We start from the raw sequence: 23,006 nt of genomic DNA, 5'->3' as shown, positions 1-23,006 counted from the left end.
ATTTTTTATGTATTAGTTTTAAGAGAATGAATATAAGTTTTATTTAAAGAACACAACTAAATTAACTATTTTATATGTAAATAAAAGGAATTAAAGAGATTTCAGTTTTTTGATAATTTCACAATATTTCAACCTTATTGTTTAGACCTCATTAGATGCATTTCTAGTCATGCCTGATAGCTGAATATTTTCACGTTCAAATCGATTTAAGTTTGACTGGCGACGTTAGTAATTGTGTAAGTAGAAACAGGCAAGAACAACTGTAGTAACTTTTTCAGGACATAAATTTATTGTCGTTTGAAGAAGTTGAAAACGCGATGCCAAAATACAAAAAGCGTTTTCAACTTTAACCCGTGCTGAGCTCAGAGTTTTGTTAAGCAGCATTTCATTCTCTGTCAAATTGTTGTGACCAAATGGTTTTAAACAAATACAAAGGGGACGAAGATCCGTCTGCAAGCATTGCTTGTGGTTCCGGTAAATATAAACTTCCACTTTCTAATTTTTTAAAAAATTTCGAATTTCTGAAAACGCCTCCATCGGAAATTCGTCCATTTGCACCTACATCTACCATTAAAAAGTTGGAGTTGCTGTCAACAATTGCCAACAAGACAATACTGAATGTCTTTTTATAATTAGAATAGAATGAACCGGAGTTAGGAAGACGTGAAATATTTATGTGCTTTTCAAGGAGCGCGCCTAGACAGTTGGGAAACATCGACTTCTCATAAAATTGATCAGCTACAGCCATCCATTGCTCAGGTGTTTTAGGAAGCTAAAAATATATTTTGTGTTAAAAAAAAGGTATAACTCGAATATTCTTTTAATACTACCTTAATTGAGTCTTTTACTTTAGTAATGGCCTCGTATGTCTCAATTACAATTTTAAGAACCGCTTGCGCAAATATTACTTTTGAAAATTTTTGGTCTTCAGATGAGTTTCCGGTAGCCAAAAATCTTAAACTTATTGCCAAACGATTCTCTGCACTAATTGCTTCTCGCATTATTGTGTCCGTTTTTTTCAATAAAAACTTTCACTTTGAAGAGAAGATCATCGCTCATGCGCATGTAATTCTTGCAGTCTTTTGTCTCGGTTTCTCTCAACGTCTTCAAAAGCTTGTTATTTGAAAATTCATTTGATTTTGCAACCACATTTTAGACCATTTTCTTTTTTTCCGAATGTTTTTTTGGTCCTGTTCTTTTGCTTCCGCTAAAACTTCATATATAATAAGTAAATCAACAACTGAACTTATGTTTAAGCAACGAAGTATGTAAATATTCAAAATGAAGTTTGCCTCAAAATTGTGTTAAAAGTTGTGTCGTATGTAGCGGCAAGGGCAATTTCTAGCCCAACTCAATCAACCAACTAATTGTTGCGTGTATGTCTTCCACTATTGGATCCGGATATTTTCGAAACACTCATTACAATGGAGTTGCCAAATTCCGAAATATAAAAGTCGACCCAGTGAACTTAAAACATAGTGCAGGTTCGATGTCGAACATTTTATAGAATTGAAGTATGGAATTCACCTCAGAACCACAGAATTCACGCTGTGAAATGTTAACATTTTTAACAGTTCTCCACATACTCAAACAGAATATGAAGAGAAATAATATCGGGTGATTTTTTAAGAGCTTGATAACTTTTTTTAAAAAAAAAACGCATAAAATTTTCAAAATCTCATCGGTTCTTTATTTGAAACGTTAGATTGGTTCATGACATTTACTTTTTGAAGATAATTTCATTTAAATGTTGACTCATGTGGTTTCAACAAGATGGCGCTACATGCCACACAGCTCGCGATTCTATGGCCATTTTGAGGGAAAACTTCGGAGAACAATTCATCTCAAGAAATGGACCCGTAAGTTGGCCACCAAGATCATGCGATTTAACGCCTTTAGACTATTTTTTGTGGGGCTACGTCAAGTCTAAAGTCTACAGAAATAAGCCAGCAACTATTCCAGCTTTGGAAGACAACATTTCCGAAGAAATTCCGGGCTATTCCGGCCGAAATGCTCGAAAAAGTTGCCCAAAATTGGACTTTCCGAATGGACCACCTAAAGACGCAGCCGCGGTCAACATTTTAAATGAAATTATCTTCAAAAAGTAAATGTCATGAACCAATCTAACGTTTCAAATAAAGAACCGATGAGATTTTGCAAATTTTATGCGTTTTTTTTTTAAAAAAAGTTATCAAGCTCTTAAAAAATCACCCGATATATGCATATGATGCCATAGCATGTATGCGCAATCAAGAAATATTGAAGAAAAATAAGTTCTTTGATATTCCATTTTTAACAGCGAAAAATGTATACAAATACAGCTCTCTCACATACTCAAGAATATGAAGAGACATGATCATTATGATACTCCCAAAGAGAATATTGAAGAAAAATAATTTTTTTGATATTCAATAGGAAATATGTTCCCTTATGTAGAACTTTTATTTATTATTTTTCAAATTATTTTGTTAATTTCATCTTATTTTATAATAAGTTATTATTAATAATTTCAATATATTGTAATATGTATATATCTTTAAAGAATTGATTTATTTAACAGCATTATGATATTTTCATGCTTCATGTTAGCTTTCAACCATGGAACTTCTTTCATACGCAATGTATGAATGTAAGGAATTTCGTTTTGTTGTCGGCATTTCTATACTCATGCTAAAATTTTTGCTTTCAACCAAGGAATCGCTTGTATGTATGTGCAATGTATGTCTTTGCCTTTTGCCGTCGGCATTTCCATACTGGCATGTAAAAATAATGATGATATGAGTAGAATTTTGTATGAATGACTTGCATATTTAATAATGTTAATTGATTTTTACATAATATACAATAGTACTATAAATAGTTGTGTATTATATTTCTTACTAATAGAACTTAAATTTATCACAACAACATATACATAGTATGTATGTACATCTTCTATCATATTAATCTTATGTCTCTGCTCATATGAATGTACATACATATGTATGTATACACATGTGTTACATTTGCGCGCATTGATCTGCATGTTCATACATTCATAAATACTTAAATGTACATATATTTATATACATTGCCGAACAAATAATGCACAAGCATACAAACATACATTTGCGTACACATGTGAATATGTCACCAAGAAAAAATTGACCAAAACAACAATTGTCTAAAATAGCACAATACTATGTTCGGACCTACAACAAAACCAGTTTTTCCCACGAAAACTTGTGTTTTCGTCCATGAAAAATCTGTCAAACGAAAACACAGTTTTCGGTGAAAACTACTTGAAAACTTACATTCCACTCATTATAATCGGTGCCTGCTCTAGTTTAATCGATGTTTTTGGCAGACATATTTTGCCGGCCCTAAATTGTCACTTGATATTTGTTTACCTTCCATATACAAAAACAGCTGTCGCTTGATATTCTCATATTAGGAGGATTCTATTGCTCTTGCAAAACCTTGCACGTTGCAGAAATTGCACAATTTTCTTCTTGGTGCAACGGCACAACAACAAACACACGCAGAAAATTATTTGCAATAGCTTTAAATATGTCAGACCAAACCTCACGTTTATTTTTGTGCCGTCATATATCACTAGATTCGGCAATGGGTGCTCTCTTGGCCTTGCATATTTCGGTATAGGTAATGCACATAGGAGCATTTGGTCTCAAAAGACGGACAAAATTATTTAAAGTGATTTTATGAATGAAAATGAATAAAAATGCATGATTAAATATTATAATGCAATATATTAAAATAAAACAAGTAAGGAAGGACTAAGTTCGGGTGCAACCGGAAATTTTATATTGAATATATTTGAGAAGGAGGTAGTGCCGACCAGATTTTATCTATTTTTGCTCATCCTACATACTGCTAATATACCACATACTCAAACAAATGTTCCCTCGGTTTCATTTAGGTACCTTACATACAATCAGCAATCATATGGAGCAAGGTCAAGTGGATATCCGAAAATCTTGGTAATAGTTATAAGGGGATGGGGGCTTGTGTTGGAGGGGTCAAGTTTTCGCGCAATTGTACCTATTTTAGGCGCAGAGATACACTGTTATGAATAAAATATGTTCTGCGATTTTCATTGAGACTTGACTCAAATATTGGCGGATATATCTAACATAAAGCGACATAGAAGTTCTAAAATCTTTATATTAGATATAAGGGGGCCCAGGTAAGTATTGACCCGATTCAATCCATTTTTGACACAATGAAATACTATTGTCATGGATTGGATTTAGAAAATTATTGGTCAAAAGTTGGCTTACTTTAGAGGAATTATTACTGCAAAATTTTATTCCGTTATATTAATTAATTCTTTATTTGTGTACTGGAAAGTGAAAGAATCAAATGGAATTTTAAACTGTGTTATATGGGAAGTAGGCGTGGTTGTAGTCCGATTTCGCTCATTTTCACAGAGTGATACAGGAAAATGAAAATAATGTTACGTTCCAAATTTTGTCGAAATCGGTGTGTCATGCCCTGAGATATGGGATTTCACCAGAAAGTGTGCGGTGCCACACCCATTGTCCAATTTTAACACCGGCTCCGATAGAGCCCCCTTATACCATCTATATACCACCCGTATAGAATAATTAAGCAGCATTTCAGAATTTAATTAAAAAAAATAAATAAAGCAGTACCAATTTTATGCAGCTGGCCAACTTTTTTCAAAGCGCTTTTTTTAAACCCGCTAGTTTACTAGGAAAAATAATTCATAGCTCGACCTCGCCCGACACTATAACAAAAACACTAATTTCTAAAAAATTTAAAAAAAGATGTTGTTTTTTTAGTTGTTTTTTTAATGATACATTGTTTTCCTGAAAAAAATCATAATAATACATTAACTAAATTAATTTTTATATCATTAATATAATATTTTCAAGAATTCCGTTCACGCAATAAAAAAAGGTGCGTGGAGTCCCTACGCGCGGATGAAGTTATACTTCTTAGTGATAGTCCAAGAAATTTTTAAAATTTTGTATGAAGGAAAACTAGAAAACTTAAATTCACATTCTATAAATTTATTGTGCACATAAAATGAAGAATAAAGCAAAGTCTAAATGAAGGAACTTTGACTAGAAAAGTAGGAAGAGAATATGCAGCGTAATCATCTCTCTTTTGTAATCCATCAACACGCGTTGAAGGCCCAGCAGTTATCGGTGAATTGACGACCGTTGATTCATCAGTAGTTATAGATGGTCCCGTAGAGATTGATGGAACAGCAAACGTTGAATCTTTTCTTACGCGCTCTCTGATATTCCGCAGCTGTTTCCTCTTCCTCGATTGACTGCCAGCTATCATTTCCAATTTCTCCTTTTCCCGCTCTGCTTTCTTTCGTGCTCGGTATTCACGATAATATTGTGCTGTTTTCCCTCCTCTTGAAACACGGGCTACACTGTCTTTTTCCGCTGTAAAATCAATTTAAAATCAAAACATTAAAATTTTTGCCAATCCAATTGATATTAGTTTCAAAGCACAAGTTTAATACACAAGGTGCATCTTTTACGGACAATTGAAATATTCAAGAGAAACTTACCATCACATAACCTGGAATCCGCTGTGTTATGCGTATTATCACTGTCATTTATTTTATCAACATTGATCGGAGGTCCAGCCGTCATTAATCCATCAACACGCGTTGAAGGCCCAGCAGTTATCGGTGAATTGACGCCCGTTGATACATCAGTAGTTATAGATGCTCCCGCAGAGATTGATGGAACAGCAAACGTTGTATCTTTTTTACGCGCTCTCTGATATACCGCAGCTGTTTTCCTCTTCTTCGTTTGACTGCCAGCTATCATTTCCAATTTCTCCTTTTCCCGCTCTGCTTTCTTTTGTACTCGGTATTCACGATAATATTGTACTGTTTTCCCTCCTCTTGAAACACGGGCTGCACTGCCCGCGTTGAAAGCCCAGCAGTTATCGGTGAAATGACGATCGCTGATTCATCAGTAGTTATAGATGCTCCCGCAGAGATTGATGGAACAGCAAACGTTGAATCTTTATTAGAGAATATGAAGAGGCAGAAATATATGTATTTATAAAATGATTTCTTTGATATTCCATAGGATGTAAATATATTTATGTAGAACTCTTGTATGTAGAACTCTTTTATTTTTGATTTATTATTTTTCAAATTATTTAATGCTAATTTGATCTTATTTTATAATAACTCATTGTAATTATATAAAAGATTTATCTAAAGATTATGATGATATTTTCATGATTCATACGCAATGTACGAATGTAAGCAATTTCGTTTTGCCGTCGGCATTTCAATTTCTATGTGATAATTCGGGTGGTGGAGCACGGTGCTCGCTCGTTCCAAAGATGTGGTTGGCCGTGGGGAAACGGTCGGCGCAATTTATTCCACAAAATGTTAAATAAAACAAAGGGTTTCATATAATAAATGTATTTTAAATAAATAAATTGGACAAACACTTACCACGTCTGTATCTCTGAACGGTCGCAAAAGGAGAGAGCGCGCGCAACTTTTTAGTAAGTGTTTAGTTGCGCGCGAATTAAAACTTCGAAAAAACTTCGAAAAGAGAAAAAGAAAAGATTGCTCTGCCGATACAGACGTGGCAAAGAAATTGGGCGGGGGCGGCGTCAACATTCTTCCCGCCTTGCAGTATTACTGCAAATGCAGTTTACAATAAATTACTTAAAACTAACTTAACTAACTGGCTCCTGCACTAACTCTTCCACGTCTTCTTTGCAGATGGGGTGGCCGACGAGACGAATCGAGTCTGGTTCGGTCTGGGAAATGCCGCTGAGAGGAATCGAGTCTCAGTCGGTCATTGCCATGCTGCCAATTTGCATCGAAGTCACAACTTTCCGAGGTCGTCAAGACGACTCGAATCTAACTCGATCCTGGGTAGGTGGTGAATGTGAGAGGCAGGCAGCCAGTGCACTTTATTGTGCCGATTTTATATGACGCCGGATATTATATATCCCAGCGACGTATTTTGGGCGATGAGTTGGCCCATTGCCGCTGGTTGTAACCCGGGCAACATGAGCCGGGAGTAAACGTCCGCTCCCAAGATTATTTCGACTGGCGCTGCTCTGTGGAATTCGTTGTCTGCCAGTCTTAGGTTGCGGAATTGTTGAACCAAATGGTCTTCCAGAGACCTTACTGGCGTCGGTGGTAACGGACGTCGCTGAATTTGGGCACTCACGGAGATTTCTGTATCTCCACCCTGGTTGTCCCGAAACATGAGTTCGCACACTCGGCTGTCTCCTCGTGCATGCGTATGCAGTCGCAATCGTGCAATTGTGGAGGCGAGGATAACCGTGGCTGGACTAACTGGGCTAATCATGGCCCGCACTGTTACGAACCTCGTTGCAGTTCGAACGCTTATTAAGGCGGTTGGTGATAGCGCAAGTCTTTGTTGCCAAGGTTGTGTTGCATGCCTGTCCTTTATGATACGGCGTGCATCGGCTTGACGACGAACGTCTCTTCCACGCCTTCGCTTCGGATGGGGTGGCCGACGAGACGAATCGAGTCTGGTTCGGTCCGGACAATGTCGCTGAGACGAATCGAGTCTCAGTCGATCGTTGCCATGCCGCCAATCCGAAAGGAAGTTACCAGCACGCCGAAGTCGGCGAGACGACTCGAGTCTGGCTCGATCTTGGGCGTGTGGTATGCGGGAGAGGCATCGTTGGTCAGAGCTTTGCGGCTGCTTGACTGTTGAAGTCGGTTGATGTGGTCGATGGGGCTCCGAATCCGTCGTGCCAATTGTCAACGAATTTTCTTCCATTTCCGCTGCCTCGACCTGCTGTGCCCATGTCAACTCAATGACATCGTCATCTTGTTCTTCGGCGTCTGAACTGATGCCATGAAGCATCGTGTGGTGTGGATTGCCGCAACGTTTGCAGCGTATTACGCTGTCGCATTCATTCTTTGAATGGCTCCACGCGAGGCAGTTGCTGCAATATCTGTTGATCAATGTGGTCCTCAGCCTATCTTCTGGGGACATCTGACGGAACTTTGGACACCAGCGGAGTAGATGGCTATCTACGCATAGGGGGCAGTTGATTGTTGACATTTTAAATAATTTTCTAAACGAAAAGAAAGATTATTAACGTGAGAATATTAACATTGTTTGGGTAAAATTATAATCTTTGTTATAGGCCTAGAAATTAAGCCACGTTGAGTTTGGATGTCTACCACCCGAACTCGTTGGTCCAACCCTGGATGCACTTTGATTATCCTGCCCAATCTCCATTCATTTGGAGGTAAATTTTCGTCACGAACTACCACTAGGTCGTTGACTTCGGCGTTCTGTTGGGAATGTTTCCATTTCTTTCGTTTTTGAAGTTCCTTTAAGTATTCGGTCTTCCATCTCTGACAGAAGTGTTGACTTAGGGCCTTTAATTTTTGCTATCGGTTTACTAATGATAATGGGTTCTCAGTGATTTCTGGTTCTGCCGGTGCTAGCAGGGGAGCACCGACCAGAAAATGGCCTGGTGTTAACGGAGTCAAGTCATTGATGTCATCCGTCATAGAACTGATGGGCCGAGAGTTTAGACAGGCTTCTATTCGAGTTAACAGCGTAGTAAGTTCCTCGAAGGTGTACTTCATGGATCCTGTCAATTTTTTGAAATGACTTTTAAAACTTTTCACACCTGCCTCCCACAAGCCTCCCATATGAGGAGCACCTGCAGGAATGAAATGCCATTTTAGGTGGGGGAAATTGTTAGAGTTGGCTATCGCGTCAGGGCATGTCTTTAAGAAGGCTTTGAAATCTTTCTTGATTTCTCTCGATGCTCCAACGAAGTTAGCGCCATTATCCGAATAAATGTGATTTGGGCAACTCCGACGTGATACGAATCTTGTGAGGGCACTCATGAATGCGGCCGTAGATAAGTTACTAGTGGCTTCAAGATGGATAGCCCTTGTTGAAAAGCAAACAAAAACGCATACATATCCCTTTGTTATTAGGCAAGCTCGGCCTGTATAGTTTTTGATGTCGAATGGACCAGTGAAATCTACTCCGGTTGACTCAAAGGGCCTTGTAAGACTTGTTCGTGGCGCAGGAAGTGATGCCATAAGTTGTGTTTGCTCTCGTTTTTTATATAAAACGCAGATCTTACAATTATGTATCACTGTGCGGATTAGATTCTTAGCCTTGAGGATCCAAAATTGCATTCGCAGAAGACGCAGGACTAGTTGATTGCCTCCGTGAAGGGAAGTAAGATGAATAAATTTTTCCAATAATTTCGAGAATTGACAGTTGTATGGTAGTATAATTGGGTGCTGCTCATCGAAGCTGAGGGAGGGAGCGTTGTTTAAACGCCCGCCTACTCTTATGATTCCGTTATCATCAACAAAGGGATTTAATGATAGAATCGAAGATTTACTATTGATGGGAAGATTCTTAGTTAAATCTGAGTACTCAGAAGCAAAATGTGCCTTCTGAGTTAACTGAATAAGTCGGTGTTTGACAAATTTAACTTCATCAGAAGTGAGCGTTGCCGACGGTGTAGGAGTTTTGTATCCTGGATGAATTTTGTTGAAGAATCTGAAGACTCGAGAAATTACGCGGAGTGCTCTTGAAAATTCGGAAAAACGTTCCAAAACATCTTCGGTCTCAATAACTGAGGTATGATGTACACGAATGCTCTTGGCCTCCAGAGTAGTATCAACGTCTACTGCATAATTTTGGTTTGGCCACTCGGATGGTTGAAGTTTTAGCCACTTGGGACCACACCACCAAAGATCATTTGGTTGTAAATCTTGAGGAGAGATTCCTCTGCTGGCTAGGTCGGCGGGATTATCTTCGGAGTTGACATGCCTCCAGTTTCCAATTTGAGTATGCTCGCAAATCTTTGATATTTGATTCGCAACGAAAGTCGACCACGAACACGGTGGCTTACGTAGCCATGCGAGAACAATGGTGGAGTCAGTCCATAAATATATTCCTTGATGTACAATGTCCAGCTTGGGTTGAAGATATTCAACCATTTTAGCTAATAAAAGAGCACCAGATAATTCTAATCTCGGTATTGAGATGGTTTTAACAGGAGCGACCTTTGTTTTTGCTAAAAGCAAGCCCGTTTTAATCTCGTGGTCGTTCACCTGCACGCGTAAATAGATGGCTGCGCCGTACGCCTTTTCTGAGGCATCGCAGAATCCATGGAACTGTACTTGACAGCTCGGTGTATAACATACCCATCGCGGGATCCTGATATTGTTTATGTGTGGGTAATTTTCTAAAAATGTCTTCCACTGCTTGAGAGATTTGGGAGTCAAAGCTTCGTCCCAATCGGTTTTTTCCAACCAAATGTCCTGCATTAAGATTTTAGCAACGATGATTACTGGACTTAACCATCCTGCTGGGTCGAACAATTTAGCTATCATAGACAAAACTTCTCTTTTAGTGAAAGAGTCTTTGTTGTCCAGCGGCTTAGTGGAAAAGTAAAAGTTATCGGATCTCGCGTTCCATCGAATTCCCAATGTTTTGGCTTCGCTACTGCTGTCGAATTCCAGAAAATCTGTGGTCAAAAGATGATCGTTAGGTATGCCCCTCAGAATCTTCTTGCTGTTTGATGTCCACTTTCTTAATGGGAAGCCGGCTGAGGCTAATAATTTAATCAACTGGTCTCTTGAATCAATTGCAGTGGAGATTTCATGAGCACCAGATAAGACGTCGTCTACGTACGTATTAGCTTTTATTATTTTCGCAGCTAAGGGGAACGCTGATTTTGAATCTTCAGCTAGTTCCATCAGTGTACGGATTGCTAGATACGGAGCACAATTGAGCCCGAAAGTGACTCTGTTTAATTGAAACTCATTGACCTCCCCGTCCAAAGAATCCCTAAAGAGGATTCTTTGATAAGATGTATGCTTAGAATTGACCAAAATTTGACGATACATTTTTTCAATATCAGCATTGAACACAAATCTAAAAAGTCGCCATTTGGTGATCATAATAGTAAATACAAAATGTCATTTAAACTTACACCATTGGATGTGGTACATGAAGCATTGAAAACGACTCTAAGCTTAGAGGTTTTACTTTCAGGTTTGTAAACGGTGTGGTGAGGAAGATAGTAACTTTTGTACGGATTTTCTGCCATGTTGTGTGGAATTCGTTGCATATGACCTAAGTCTATGTATTCCCTCAAGACCTTCCGGTATTCTTCCTTAACGAGAGGTTGTTTATTGAGAGATTTCTCACTTCTCAAGTATTGTTAGAATGCAATATGGCGCGATGCTCCAAAATTAGTTTCTACTGGAAAAACTTTAAATGGGAGTGAAACAATGTAACGCCCTTCTTTGTTTCTAATGGTTTTTTCTCAATATAACTTTTCACAATATTGTTCTTCCACGGTGAGAAATGGTTTTTTAGGTATTTCTTCTAGCTCCCAGAATTTGGACAACTGATTATGTAAAGATACCTCGTTAAAATATGTACCGTAAGTCGTATTATTATTATTCTTCGATTCTTCGAAGGGAACGAAACCTGTTAAAATCCAACCGAACACTGTATGTTGTGCTACGAGGGATCCAAAGATTTTTGATTTTACCCCATTTAAATGATTTTTGGGTAAAGATCCGCTCCGATCAACAAGTCAACCTTTTGACTCGTATAGAAATTATTATCCGCTATGGGGATATTGGGTAAACCTTTTAAAATTGAAGAGTTAATTGACCTGGATGGAAGCAGTCCAGTCAATTTTGGCAGTACCAACGCTTTCGCTTCTAATCTTAGACTTTTGTTACGGGGCGAGCCAATTGTAATTGAGCATACCGATTGAACTCGTCCTGATACGGTATTATTCAATCCTGAAACTCGCGCGCTGATCTTTTTGCTTGCTAGATGTAAGCGTTTTTGCAGACTATTGCTTACGAAGGTGGCTTCAGATCCTGAATCAATCAGGGCTCTGACAGTGAAGGTGTTCTCGTTGTGACATACGGTCACCATGGCTGTACCTAAGAGCATGCTTCGACTGGTAGGCACATTTGAAATATTGGCCTTATTAGAGGCCACATGAGATTTAGTAGAAATCTCAGTAGGGTTTGTGCTGTCGGACATCTGAGCTATTTCCTCACTCTGATCCCGGTGAATCATGGAGTGATGTCTCTGTTTACATTTATTACAATTAAACATACTTTTACAATTTTTGACTTCATGTGAGTCCGATAAACAGTTTAGGCAGACGTGAAGTTTTCTGACAGCATTTGATCGTGCATTAGGCTGCATCTCAATGAATCTTTGACAAGTTTTCAAAATGTGCGATTGAGATGAGCGCAGTTTACATTTGATATTATTTGTCTTGGCGTGATGGGAATTGATGGGTTTGGATCCAATCCTCGACTGCAAGGTTGGTATCCGACCTTCACCATCAGCCGACTTAATCTTGGGTTGAGTACCCATCGCCTTTGAGGTTTGATACTCTCTCAAGCGTTTTAACCCATTTGGTTAGAAATTTGTCTAAGTCAACCCATTTTGGGATCTCTGAATCCGAATCCAGAGATTGTTCCCAAAGCGACAGTGTATAGTCCGGCAGTCGGATAGAACACAAATACGTAAATATGGCATCCCAGCTATCTACATTGATGCCATGTATTTGTAAAGCTGAAATGCAGCTATTAATCTCCCGCTGTAAATTTCTGAGTTCGGTCTCAGATTCCGTTGAGATGTGCGGAAGCTTGAACAACAAATTTAATTGCGTGTTGACAAGCACTCGCTTTTTTTCATATCTACACAACAAATTATTCCAAGCCAATGTGAATCCGTCATTCGTCAGTGGCGCTTTCGAAACAATAGCTTTTGCTTCACGTCGCGTTTTTTGATTCAGATGGAATAACTTTTCTACTGGAGATAGCCTTGGGTTATTCCCATAAATGGCGGCAAATAAATCCCTAAATGAGGGCCATTGTAAAACATCGCCATGAAATATTTCTGTATCACATGGCGGTAAGTTGATGGAATACCTCACGGGTTCTACCGTTTGTTGTAACCGTTCAGGTTGAATCACTGTAGAATTTGAAGTTGGGCTTTGGTTGAAAGCCGTGAGGTTGTGCAAGTGTTCGCCCATCAAGGCCGCGCAACACACATACGCGTGGTAACAGCTTGAATATTTAAGCTTAATGTCGTCAATTGAGCTTGTGTCAGAAGGATCCAACTTTGGCAAACACAACTTGTATTCTGACTTTACCTCTGCCCACAGAGATTTCAGTTCAGCTTGCTGTACTTCAAGAGAGTAGGCACTTTGGTTGGTTGCTGTTGGAGTAAAAGACTCCTCAAACTCCAGTAGAGCGTCTGCAGCTGTGTTAAATGCTCTGATGGCTTCCATTGTGTAATTGAACCGGAACTGCAAAATGTTGCACAAAATCGGATCTAAAGCTTTGAAATTAAAATTTAAAAAATGTTTGCAAATATGTTGCAAAAAGTTCAAAAGTTATAAAAAATTAGTAGTGCGTTGTTTCTTAGTGAAGCGTGAATATTCGAAGGCACAAAAAAAAATTAATAAATTTCAAACTATTTTCGCAAAGTATTTTTTCGAATTAAATTAGAATGTGCTTGCTGGGTAATCGGCCCAATGCACTTGCACGCCTAGTCTTCGAATATGTATGTACACAAACAAAATTGCTTTGTCTTAATTGCTTTATTTAAATCCAAATACAAATACAGATAAAAATTCACAAGCACTTCACTTTCACTTTTGTTCACACTATTTGTTTGTTGCTGTCCTTCTGGGATGGCTGCTGCGCTGCTTTGCCTTTGCTGCTTTGCCGGTGCTGCTCTCCCTTTGTTGCTTAGCCTTAGCTGCTCTGCCTTTGCAGTTTTGCTAGTGCTGCTCTGCCTATGCTGCTTGGCTTTCTTGCTCACTTCACTTGCTCCAATTTTTGATGTCGCTCACTTCACTTGTATTTAATTTTTGTATTTTTTTTTGTTTGTTCACTCGCGAAACTGCAGCTGCGTTATTGCTGCTTGCCTTTATTGCTATTCGAGCAATATATGGGAAGGCAGAGTTGAGCGACTAGACTCAAATTAACCACAAGAAAACGCAAAAAACCGAGAGAGATGGTTGACGCTCCAGACGAGGTTTGTGCGTCCAAGAAATTTATAACTTTTCTCGAATAACAGAGTGTGGTTTTTTTTTGTAAAGTGAAATAGTGCATTTGCCAGGTGTATTTGTTGTTGTACTTAAATGAAGTACAATACTACCTGCAATCTTGTGCTTTGATTTTGTGGGTAGAGTGCCAAAAATAAGTTTTGGTCTCCACTTCACACAGCACAATTGGTTTTGTACATAAATGATGCACAAATTAACCAATCTATTGCCTTTTAGCTTGCAGAGCACAAATCCAAAATATGTTTGGCTGTAACTTGCGTGTTGCTAAATTGGGCAAATTATGCACTTTCACTTTAATAAAAAATCGACTTGTTACCTGTTATCCGGCTCGAAGGACCAATGATAATTCGGGTGGTGGAGCACGGTGCTCGTTCGTTCCAATGATGTGGTTGGCCGTGGGGAAACGGTTGGCGCAATTATTCCACAAAATGTTAAATAAATAAATAAACCAAAAAGTTTCATATAATATATATATTTTAAATAAATAAATTGGACAAACACTTACCACGTCTGTATCTCTGAACGGTCGCAAAAGGAGAGAGCGCGCGCAACTTTTTTAGTTAGTGTTTAGTTGCGCGCGAATTAAAACTTCGAAAAAACTTCGAAAAGAGAAAATGAAAAGATTTCTCTGCCGATACAGACGTGGCAAAGAAATTGGGCGGGGGCGGCGTCAACACTATGTGCAATATATGCTTTTGCGTTTTGCCGTCGGCATTTCCATATTGACATGCAAAAGTAATTATGTATTTCATTGTTTCGTTTTGGCCCAATTTTGTATATTAAGACAAGTGTCAATACTTGCGCCAAAATCAAATATATTATGTATTCATATGTAAACATGTTTTAAACTTTACATAAAATTGAAGTGTCAATAATTGCGCCAATTTTCATAAAGTTGGAAATTTTGCGCGAATAAGACGTGTGCGGGTTAAGTCGTGAATTTTACTTATATTAATTAATTTGAAAGTGCCGAAAAATGCGAAACGAAATTTCAATAAATTTAAATAAATTTAAGTAAATTTACATGTATTTTCATTTATATTTAATTGTCAATAAATTTTTTTAAAAATTATTTGCCCTAGTTGTCCATTTTTTATTTTCTCACACTTTTCAGCCGATTTTTGTATCGAAATTTGACCGGCGTAGAAGCAAAATGCGAAACAATCATACATACATATACTATGTCGTTTGCACATTTGTCTGTATGTTTGCGAAAGCAAATGTTCTACAAAAGCATATTTCTATACTTAAACAAAATTATTAGAACCATCGTATGTTTCTTATGTACATGCATAACCAAACCATACTTAAGTCAGCGCACTAAGTGTCAATAGTGGTGTTGGTGGTAAGCGCTTGGAAAGTCAAGATGCTACCACAGGTCACAGGCTCGAATCTCGACAGAATAAATTTTTAATTTTTTGCTTTTAACATCGTATACTATACAAATGAATATTTTTCTTACTAATAGAAATTAAATTTATCACAGCAATATTATGTATATGTATATTATGTATATTACTGTGATAAATTTAATTTCTATTAGTAAGAAAAATATTTATTTGTATAGTATACGATGTTAAAAGGCATACATCTTCTATCCTATCTTGTGTATCTGCACATGCTCATATGAGTGTATGTATACTAGAGCTCCCACTCCCGGAATGTTTTCGAATTCCCGGGATTTCGGGATATCGAAATTTCATTTCCCGGGATTCAGGGGAAAAACGGGAGAAAATAAAAATTGCTATTTATTGCTTATAAATTAAAAAAAATTAAATTATTTTTTTTATTTTCAATCAGTTACATAGATTCAATTAAGTATGCCCATGTTCTTGGGTTCTTTATAATAAAAATTATTATTTAATAATAATTATTATTTCTTATAAATTGAAAAAAATATATAATTCACTTTTATTTCGAATCAGTTACATGAATTAAATTAAAAATATACCTATGTATTTGGTATTATATATACATATATTATTTTGTCAAAAAACAAATAATAAAAATCACAGATCGATTTCTGTAGGAACTAATTTTAAATAGTATTTTAAAAATACAAGCGCATCCATTGTTTCATCGTTAAAACTAGATCTGATTTTAGTGCAAAGGCTTCCAGACACTGAAAAACAACGCTAGCATTCGACACTAGTTGGTGGTATTGTCTTTAAAAAATTACAAGCAACCTCCAGATTGCTGCCAAGCCCGCCGCCCCCAAAAAGTAAATTTATTTCCTTTGGTACCGCTTCCTTTACTGATAATGAGACATCTCTTTTTAAAACGCGAGATTCTTTGACAGTTTCTTGCAACCTTTCCTTCAACGTTTTTTCCTTTTCATTTTCGATTATTTTTAAATCGATATCGCGATTCTCAACAAAAACCAGTGCTGTAACTTTGATCAAACAGTGTTGTAAAGTACTAAATTCTTACTAATTGGTTTTTGGCAATGTTCATCTATTGTAAATACAACTTTGTTTATGAAAAAATAATAATTAACAGTGTTTAAAAAAAAAGGACAAAAATCCCGAATATCCCGGGAAATTAATTTTAAATCCCGGGAGGAGTTTTAAGTCCGGGATCCCGGGATTTCGGGAGCCCGGGAGCCCGGGAGTGGGAGCTCTAATGTATACGCATGTTCGCGTTCAGAAATTGAAATCATATTTTCATCACTTATCAATATACTTATTACATGTGCGCGCATTGACTTGCATGTTCATACATTCATATATACTTATATGGACATATATTTGCATACATTGCCAAACAAATAATGCACAAGCATACAAACATACATATGCGTACACATATGAATATGTCACCAACAAAAAATTGATCTTCACAAGACAACATAACAGCCAAATTGGCGAAGAACAAGTGTAGTACATTTTACAACAAAAACGATTTCATTCATGAACGCAGGCGCAAATTCCACGAGCGATCTCGTTTCATTCATAAAAACAGAGGCCGTAACATCTCCCCGAGCATGCCTTTGCCAACAAGTCGTCTTTTCGCGACGATAGCAAAAGCCAAAAACCATAAATTGCACAACTTTCTGGTGCTTCTCGCAAAAATGTGCGTCGATATGAATTCACGATCATAGGGATACATACATACATATTTACGCATGTTTGTAGGCGAAGCTGCTACAGCGGCAAGGGGTGACAATCGGCGGCCATTACTTTACTTATGCCATAGAAATTCTATTGCTACGAATATGGAAACGACAACGAAATAATGCAAATATGCATATTTCTAAAGGTCATTAATTTCTTTGAAGAAATGAATGATCCTGAGAAGTATAGTCTTAACTTTTCAACGGCCAACGCAGAGCATTTCAACCAAAAGGAATTTATTTATTAAAATCACCACTCAGAAGTCGTTTTATCCGTTGTAGGCGAACAATTTTCGGAGAAACATCATTTCTAATATGGCACAGGACAAAATTAGAAATGAACTTCTTAAACCTCACGCTGTCAGATAAAACGATATACCTCGTCATCGCCGGTCGATTTCCAAAAAATGTAAATGAAGACTAACTACAGAAATGATCCTGTAAAGTATAGCCTTAATTTTTCAACGGCCAACGCAGAGTATTTCAACCAAAAGATACGCAAAATAGTTGAGAATTCGCAGAAATGAAAGACAAACGAAAGAAAAAGAAGCATAACTTCAATAATGCACAAGCATACAAACATACATATGCACACACATGTGAATATGTCACCAACCAAAAATTCAAACATTCTACAAAAACAACAACAGCATAAGCATGGCAACATTGTGTTGTTGGTAGAAAAGCCGAGCTGTGCCGAAAGAAACGAACAAACGATCGCCGATTGTCACCGCTTCGCTTCTGCTCGAACATCTTCGCAGACAAGGTTGCGTTAGATTCATATTGAGCAAGGTTGCGCAACCTGAATCTATCGTAACATTTTCCGAAGTCGTATAAGAAGTATAACTTCAAAAACAACTTGCAATTTCGAGAACAATGGAGAGTTTCGCGAATAAGCACGTGCGATCTAAACGAAGTCTAGGTTCCGACTACTTGTGTGGCAATATAGCGGCCTGAAGGTCATTCATTTAATCAGTTCATTGTAGAGCGGTTATTTAGGTACCGAAAAAAATCAATTTTGAGTACCATCGCTGAAGTTTGTAATTTTCAATTTTGTCCGGTATTTGAGGGTAAATGCTTCTATGTGCGATGGCGAAAGCTAAAAATCATAAATAGAACATCTTGGTGTTTGTTCTAAGAAAGAAGTGAGAAAAGTGACAACATAGCTGTTGTCGATTAACAATATTTGTCATGTCTAAAATATTTTTCCGTGGCTCGCAAAAATCAGCGTCGATATGTGTGCAAGCTCATTCAAAAACAAGGGAAAGCGGTGACAATCGGCGGCCATTTGTTTATTTTTTTCGGCACAGCTTGGATTTTCTATCATCACACAATGTTGTGGCGTTTTGTCGTCGCGTCAGTCGACAGATTGACTCTTTGACAAAACGCCAGTTTCGGCCATTGGTTGTCCGTGGCAACGGAGATGCGAAAGATGCGTGCGACACTTGTTATTATGAACATACGTACACATGTATCTGGCTCGCATTTGCTTTCGCAAACATACAGACAAATGTGCCAAAGAAATATATACATATGTATATGCCATAGAAATTCTATTGGTACAAATATGGAAATGATAACGAAATAATATGAATATGCATATTTCATGAAGGTCACTAATTTTTTTAGAAGAAATGAAAGGAATGACCCAAGACGTGTTTATATGATTAGTTATTTTATAATAGTCGAAATAAATATAATATAAAAGTCGAAATTAATATAATGTAATAGTCGAAATTAAAATAATTTTTGAAAGAATAATTTATTTAAAATTATTTATTTAATTTTTCCCGATTTTGAAAAAAAATAAAAAATTTTACCATTTTTCTGAAAAAAATGGTTCATATGATACAAGATCACGCATATGTGACTCAGAGAATACAGACTTGGCAATGGCAATAGCAATAGATTTGAAAGTTAGTACGCCATAAATTATTGCCTATCGAGATGTCCCGTTAGGCAGGTTCGAGTCGATCTAGTGTTTTAAGCAATTGAAAACTTATTTTATCATTTGCGAAATGGCGTCAGGTAGGTAGGTTCGGGCTGATGTACCGCATGTTTTGAGCTCTTGAACTGTTTAAAGTTTTATATGGATAAAAAAATTTATATGCAAAATAAAAAAGGAGGAATATACTTTTTTCTACAAGTGTATTTCTTGTAAAAAATGATTTTATATTTTCGGACTATGGTAATTATAGCATAAATTTTATGTACCAATTAAAAAAATAAATTTTAAGGGAGCAATGATATTTTGATTTAGACTTTTATAAGTTTATTAAATTTAAGACTGACTTCACTCATTCGCCAATCCATTTTGTTTAATTTTTCCGCAAATTAACAATATTAAGCTAAATATTAATTTTTTGGAGAAATTTATTAATTATTTTGAAAATGTACTTTCTTTTTATAATTAAACACAGCTGTCTTACTACTCGTTCTACTAAATTTTATAATACCGAAATGAAACTGAAGTCGAGATATGTGTAAATGGGTTGTGCTGCCTCTTCGAAATTTTCACAGAAATGAAAACTGATCTGTCAAACTGCTGAAGTGACAGCTCATTGCTTTCAATATATGGCATACTAATTAGTATTCCATATATTACATTTCATAAGCAATAAGGAGTCGCCACAGGCAATAGGCACGGCAATAGGCACGGCAATACAGTTAGTACACAATAAATTTTTGCCTGTCGAGATGCCCCGTTAAGTCGGTACACCTTAGTATTGTATTGCGATTTTTACAATGGATAAAAATGTCGAACAAAGAATTTGTCTCAATTTTTGTATTTCTAACCAAATTTCGTTGCGAATGTTGGAAAAGGCTTACGGTGATTCAGTTTTATCAAAACCACAAGCCTACTAGAGGTATAAAGTCTTCAAAGACGGTCGAGAGATCGTTGATCAGGCCCAATTCCGATTTCTTTGGCGCCGCGATTTGAAGGTATCGTTGGAAAGAGGAAGTCCTCTTGATTATAAAATATGGGTTATAGGTACCGCAAACGCTTAGTTTACGACATATTCGACCTTAAAGTTCAAAAATTCCCAAAATTCGAACATTTCAACAAGCTATTTTACCACATTAAACACACTTTACTTACATGTTTCACTTCAAATTAATTAAATTAAACTATAAACTTTTAAATAAATCCACATTTAATCTTTTAACAGTTTTTTTTACCGAATAAATCTTTATTTTAAAAATTACATTTTACACTCGTAGTGAACACCATGTGATAATAAGGAAATTCGCTGAAATGCCATTTTTCCCAAAAATTCCTCTATACATTCATATGGATATATTCTTTAATTATATAACTTAATAAACAAATAAGTAATATTATATAATATTATATTATATTTTATTATATTATTAATATTATTATTGTCACCTAATATACAAAACAACGTATTATTAAAAATAAATGGAAAGCGCTGACAGATATAATAACCAAAATTTAACCATTTTATAACGAAAATTAAAATTTTGTTTCAATATCAGTGCAAGATAACCAAAAAATATAACCACTTTATAACAAAACTCAATTTTTTGTTTATTTTAACGCAGAAAGGAGTACTACGCGAAAGTACTTCAGTCACCCCGGTATTCGCTCGACCAGGATTATTTTTTTAAAGAGGGGCCGAAGGCCGCCAACGCAGAATGGAGTACTACGCGAAAGTACTTCAGTCACATAAATCACATATTACATATATACATATGTAGAAAGTATTTTTTTATAGTTAATATAGAAAAAGGAATCACGCGAGAAAGCAAACAAAGAAAAATTGTTAAATACCTACATATTTGCTGTTTAAGATGTGGCAATGCTCGTTTTCCTCATAATTGTAAACAATCTAACGATTTCAACGATGAGTGTGCTAAGTGATTTTTAAATTAATAAATTTAGTTAAAATATAGTAAAATAAAAGTGAAATGTGAACTTATTTCAATGTTTAGAGTGTATATTTAAATATACAGAGTGAAAAACGTGAAAAAATTTAGTGAAACATAGAGATATACCATGTGTTATTAGTGCAAATTTTTGAACTTTTAATCGTGAATATTTTAAGAAATAAAAGTTATTTTATATTATTTTTCTTCTTCTGGAGAAGCTCCCCTCTCCGCACATACCCCATTTATACGGAAATTCGGTTTTTTTACCTCTCCGCCAAAGTAATCGAATTCGTGCCGTTGATCGTTCTGGACGATCGTCAACTGACGAAAATATTAAAAAAATGAAGTATATGGTGCTTAGAAATCGTCAGACATCTCTCATGACTCCGTTCCAACGATTTTGGTGGATACATTGGGTATGAAACTTGTTCTCGCTCGGCTCGTCCCGATATAGCTCATTTTTGTTTTTAAATAATAATTTTAATACAGTTAACAGGTCTCTTTGGACGTATTTGTTCGTGCGAATTCTGATCCCACATTCATGAAGAGCATTATAACTGCCAATAAAACATGGGTTTATGAGTTTCACATGCTTACAAGTCAAAAATCATCGGAATGGTACCCGTTTTCAATTGATCAAAGAGATAAAAAAAAAATCGTTGAATGAGCCGAAAGTCATCCCAGAAAGTGCTTGTGAAAACTGCTTCGAGAATTAAAAAAATTGTTGGAATATGTGTATTACATCTGGTGGAAATTGCTTTGAAGACGACAAAATAAATATTGAAGAGTAATTAAATATTTTGCCCGTTGTTAACAATCTCGGGATATTTTTCGTCATAATGCATAGATTCTAATTTTTGGGTAAAAATTGCATTGGGACTTACAGTGAATGAAGAAACACTGTATACCAGTATTTTATATTTTAGCAACTGAGATGCACTCCACCTTTGAAAATGTGTAGTTATAACCCAATGTTGAAGATACTTTCTTTCTGCATCAGTATACGAAAGTTTTAGGGAAGGACACTGCAGTACAAATGAAAATTATATTGCAGAACATTTATTTCTTACAAAAATACTGTTAACATTAAAAAATATATTATAACTCAGGAACCAATTCGCCAGAGTAGGTCAGAGTGTATGTAAATGAGTATGCGCAGATTTAAAATGTTGGCTGGACCGCCCCTTATCAGTTTAATTTATAAGAACACTTAATTTAAGTTAATACGTCTTTTTTATTATACGATCAACCCTAAAAGAAACCTAACCACTCGTAAAGGTAAGCGAGCGAAAAATATTATTGGGGTACTAACAACGTGTTATAAGCATCGTAAAATCATAACATCATAAACTTTTATGCTAGTGTAAAAAATTTGTTTTTAGATTGAAAATAAGTTTACGCAAATACAACTCTGGACGCTATGTTTTCGGATCGTTATAACTTATAACTTTATGAGACTATGTGAAATCCCTATACATATATAAGTTTAAAAAAATTTTATTTAGTTTTTTAAAAGAATATTTTTTAGGGAGCTACGCTCCTTTATTGAATTGCTTAAGATCTAAATTTTACAATTAATTTCACTTAATTCTAAACCTACGTTTGCCGCTGCAACGAGTATGGAGTTTGCTGACGCTGCGCTTCCCACAGCTTGCCACTGCACGTGTCGCAATCTCAGCGATTTAGTTGGTGTCGTATTCTATTGCTTTGTATCATATGAAATTAATGCATCATATGATACTTTTTAAATGTGTGTGGTGCTAACTTATATACAGCCATGGTCACGCAAATAGTACACTTATTCATAAGAAGCAATAAGCGCTAATACATTTCACAAAGATCTTTAAAAGAGTAAAAAAAGCTAAAATATGTTACTTGTTTATTAATTTATCCATTT

At 36.3% G+C, this 23,006-nt stretch overlaps 1 protein-coding gene and 1 pseudogene across 1 annotated transcript; both read right to left on the bottom strand.

Moving 5' to 3' along the window:
* Nucleotides 1–356: 356 nt before the first annotated feature.
* Nucleotides 357–1,558, bottom strand: LOC120780012. Its single transcript, XM_040112294.1, has 2 exons — nucleotides 831–1,558; nucleotides 357–772 (listed from the first exon to the last, which is right to left on the bottom strand). The coding sequence occupies exons 1-2, from the start codon at nucleotides 999–1,001 to the stop codon at nucleotides 386–388; spliced, it is 558 nt and encodes a 185-aa protein (XP_039968228.1). The 5' UTR covers nucleotides 1,002–1,558; the 3' UTR covers nucleotides 357–385.
* Nucleotides 1,559–17,467: 15,909 nt separating this feature from the next.
* On the bottom strand, nucleotides 17,468–17,670 carry LOC120780027 (annotated as a pseudogene).
* Nucleotides 17,671–23,006: the final 5,336 nt, after the last annotated feature.

This window comes from Bactrocera tryoni, unplaced genomic scaffold (assembly GCF_016617805.1).
Source record: "Bactrocera tryoni isolate S06 unplaced genomic scaffold, CSIRO_BtryS06_freeze2 scaffold_120, whole genome shotgun sequence".
Classification (NCBI taxonomy): Eukaryota; Metazoa; Arthropoda; class Insecta; order Diptera; family Tephritidae; genus Bactrocera; species Bactrocera tryoni.
This window is presented reverse-complemented; position numbering and strand designations above follow the sequence as displayed.

Coding starts and splice junctions, on each gene's coding strand:
- LOC120780012 (XM_040112294.1), bottom strand. CDS start 1,001: ATGCGAGAAGCAATTAGTGCAGAGAATCGTTTGGCAATAAGTTTAAGA. Junction 773..830: donor AAGTAAAAGACTCAATTAAG/GTAGTATTAAAA, acceptor ATATATTTTTAG/CTTCCTAAAACACCTGAGCA.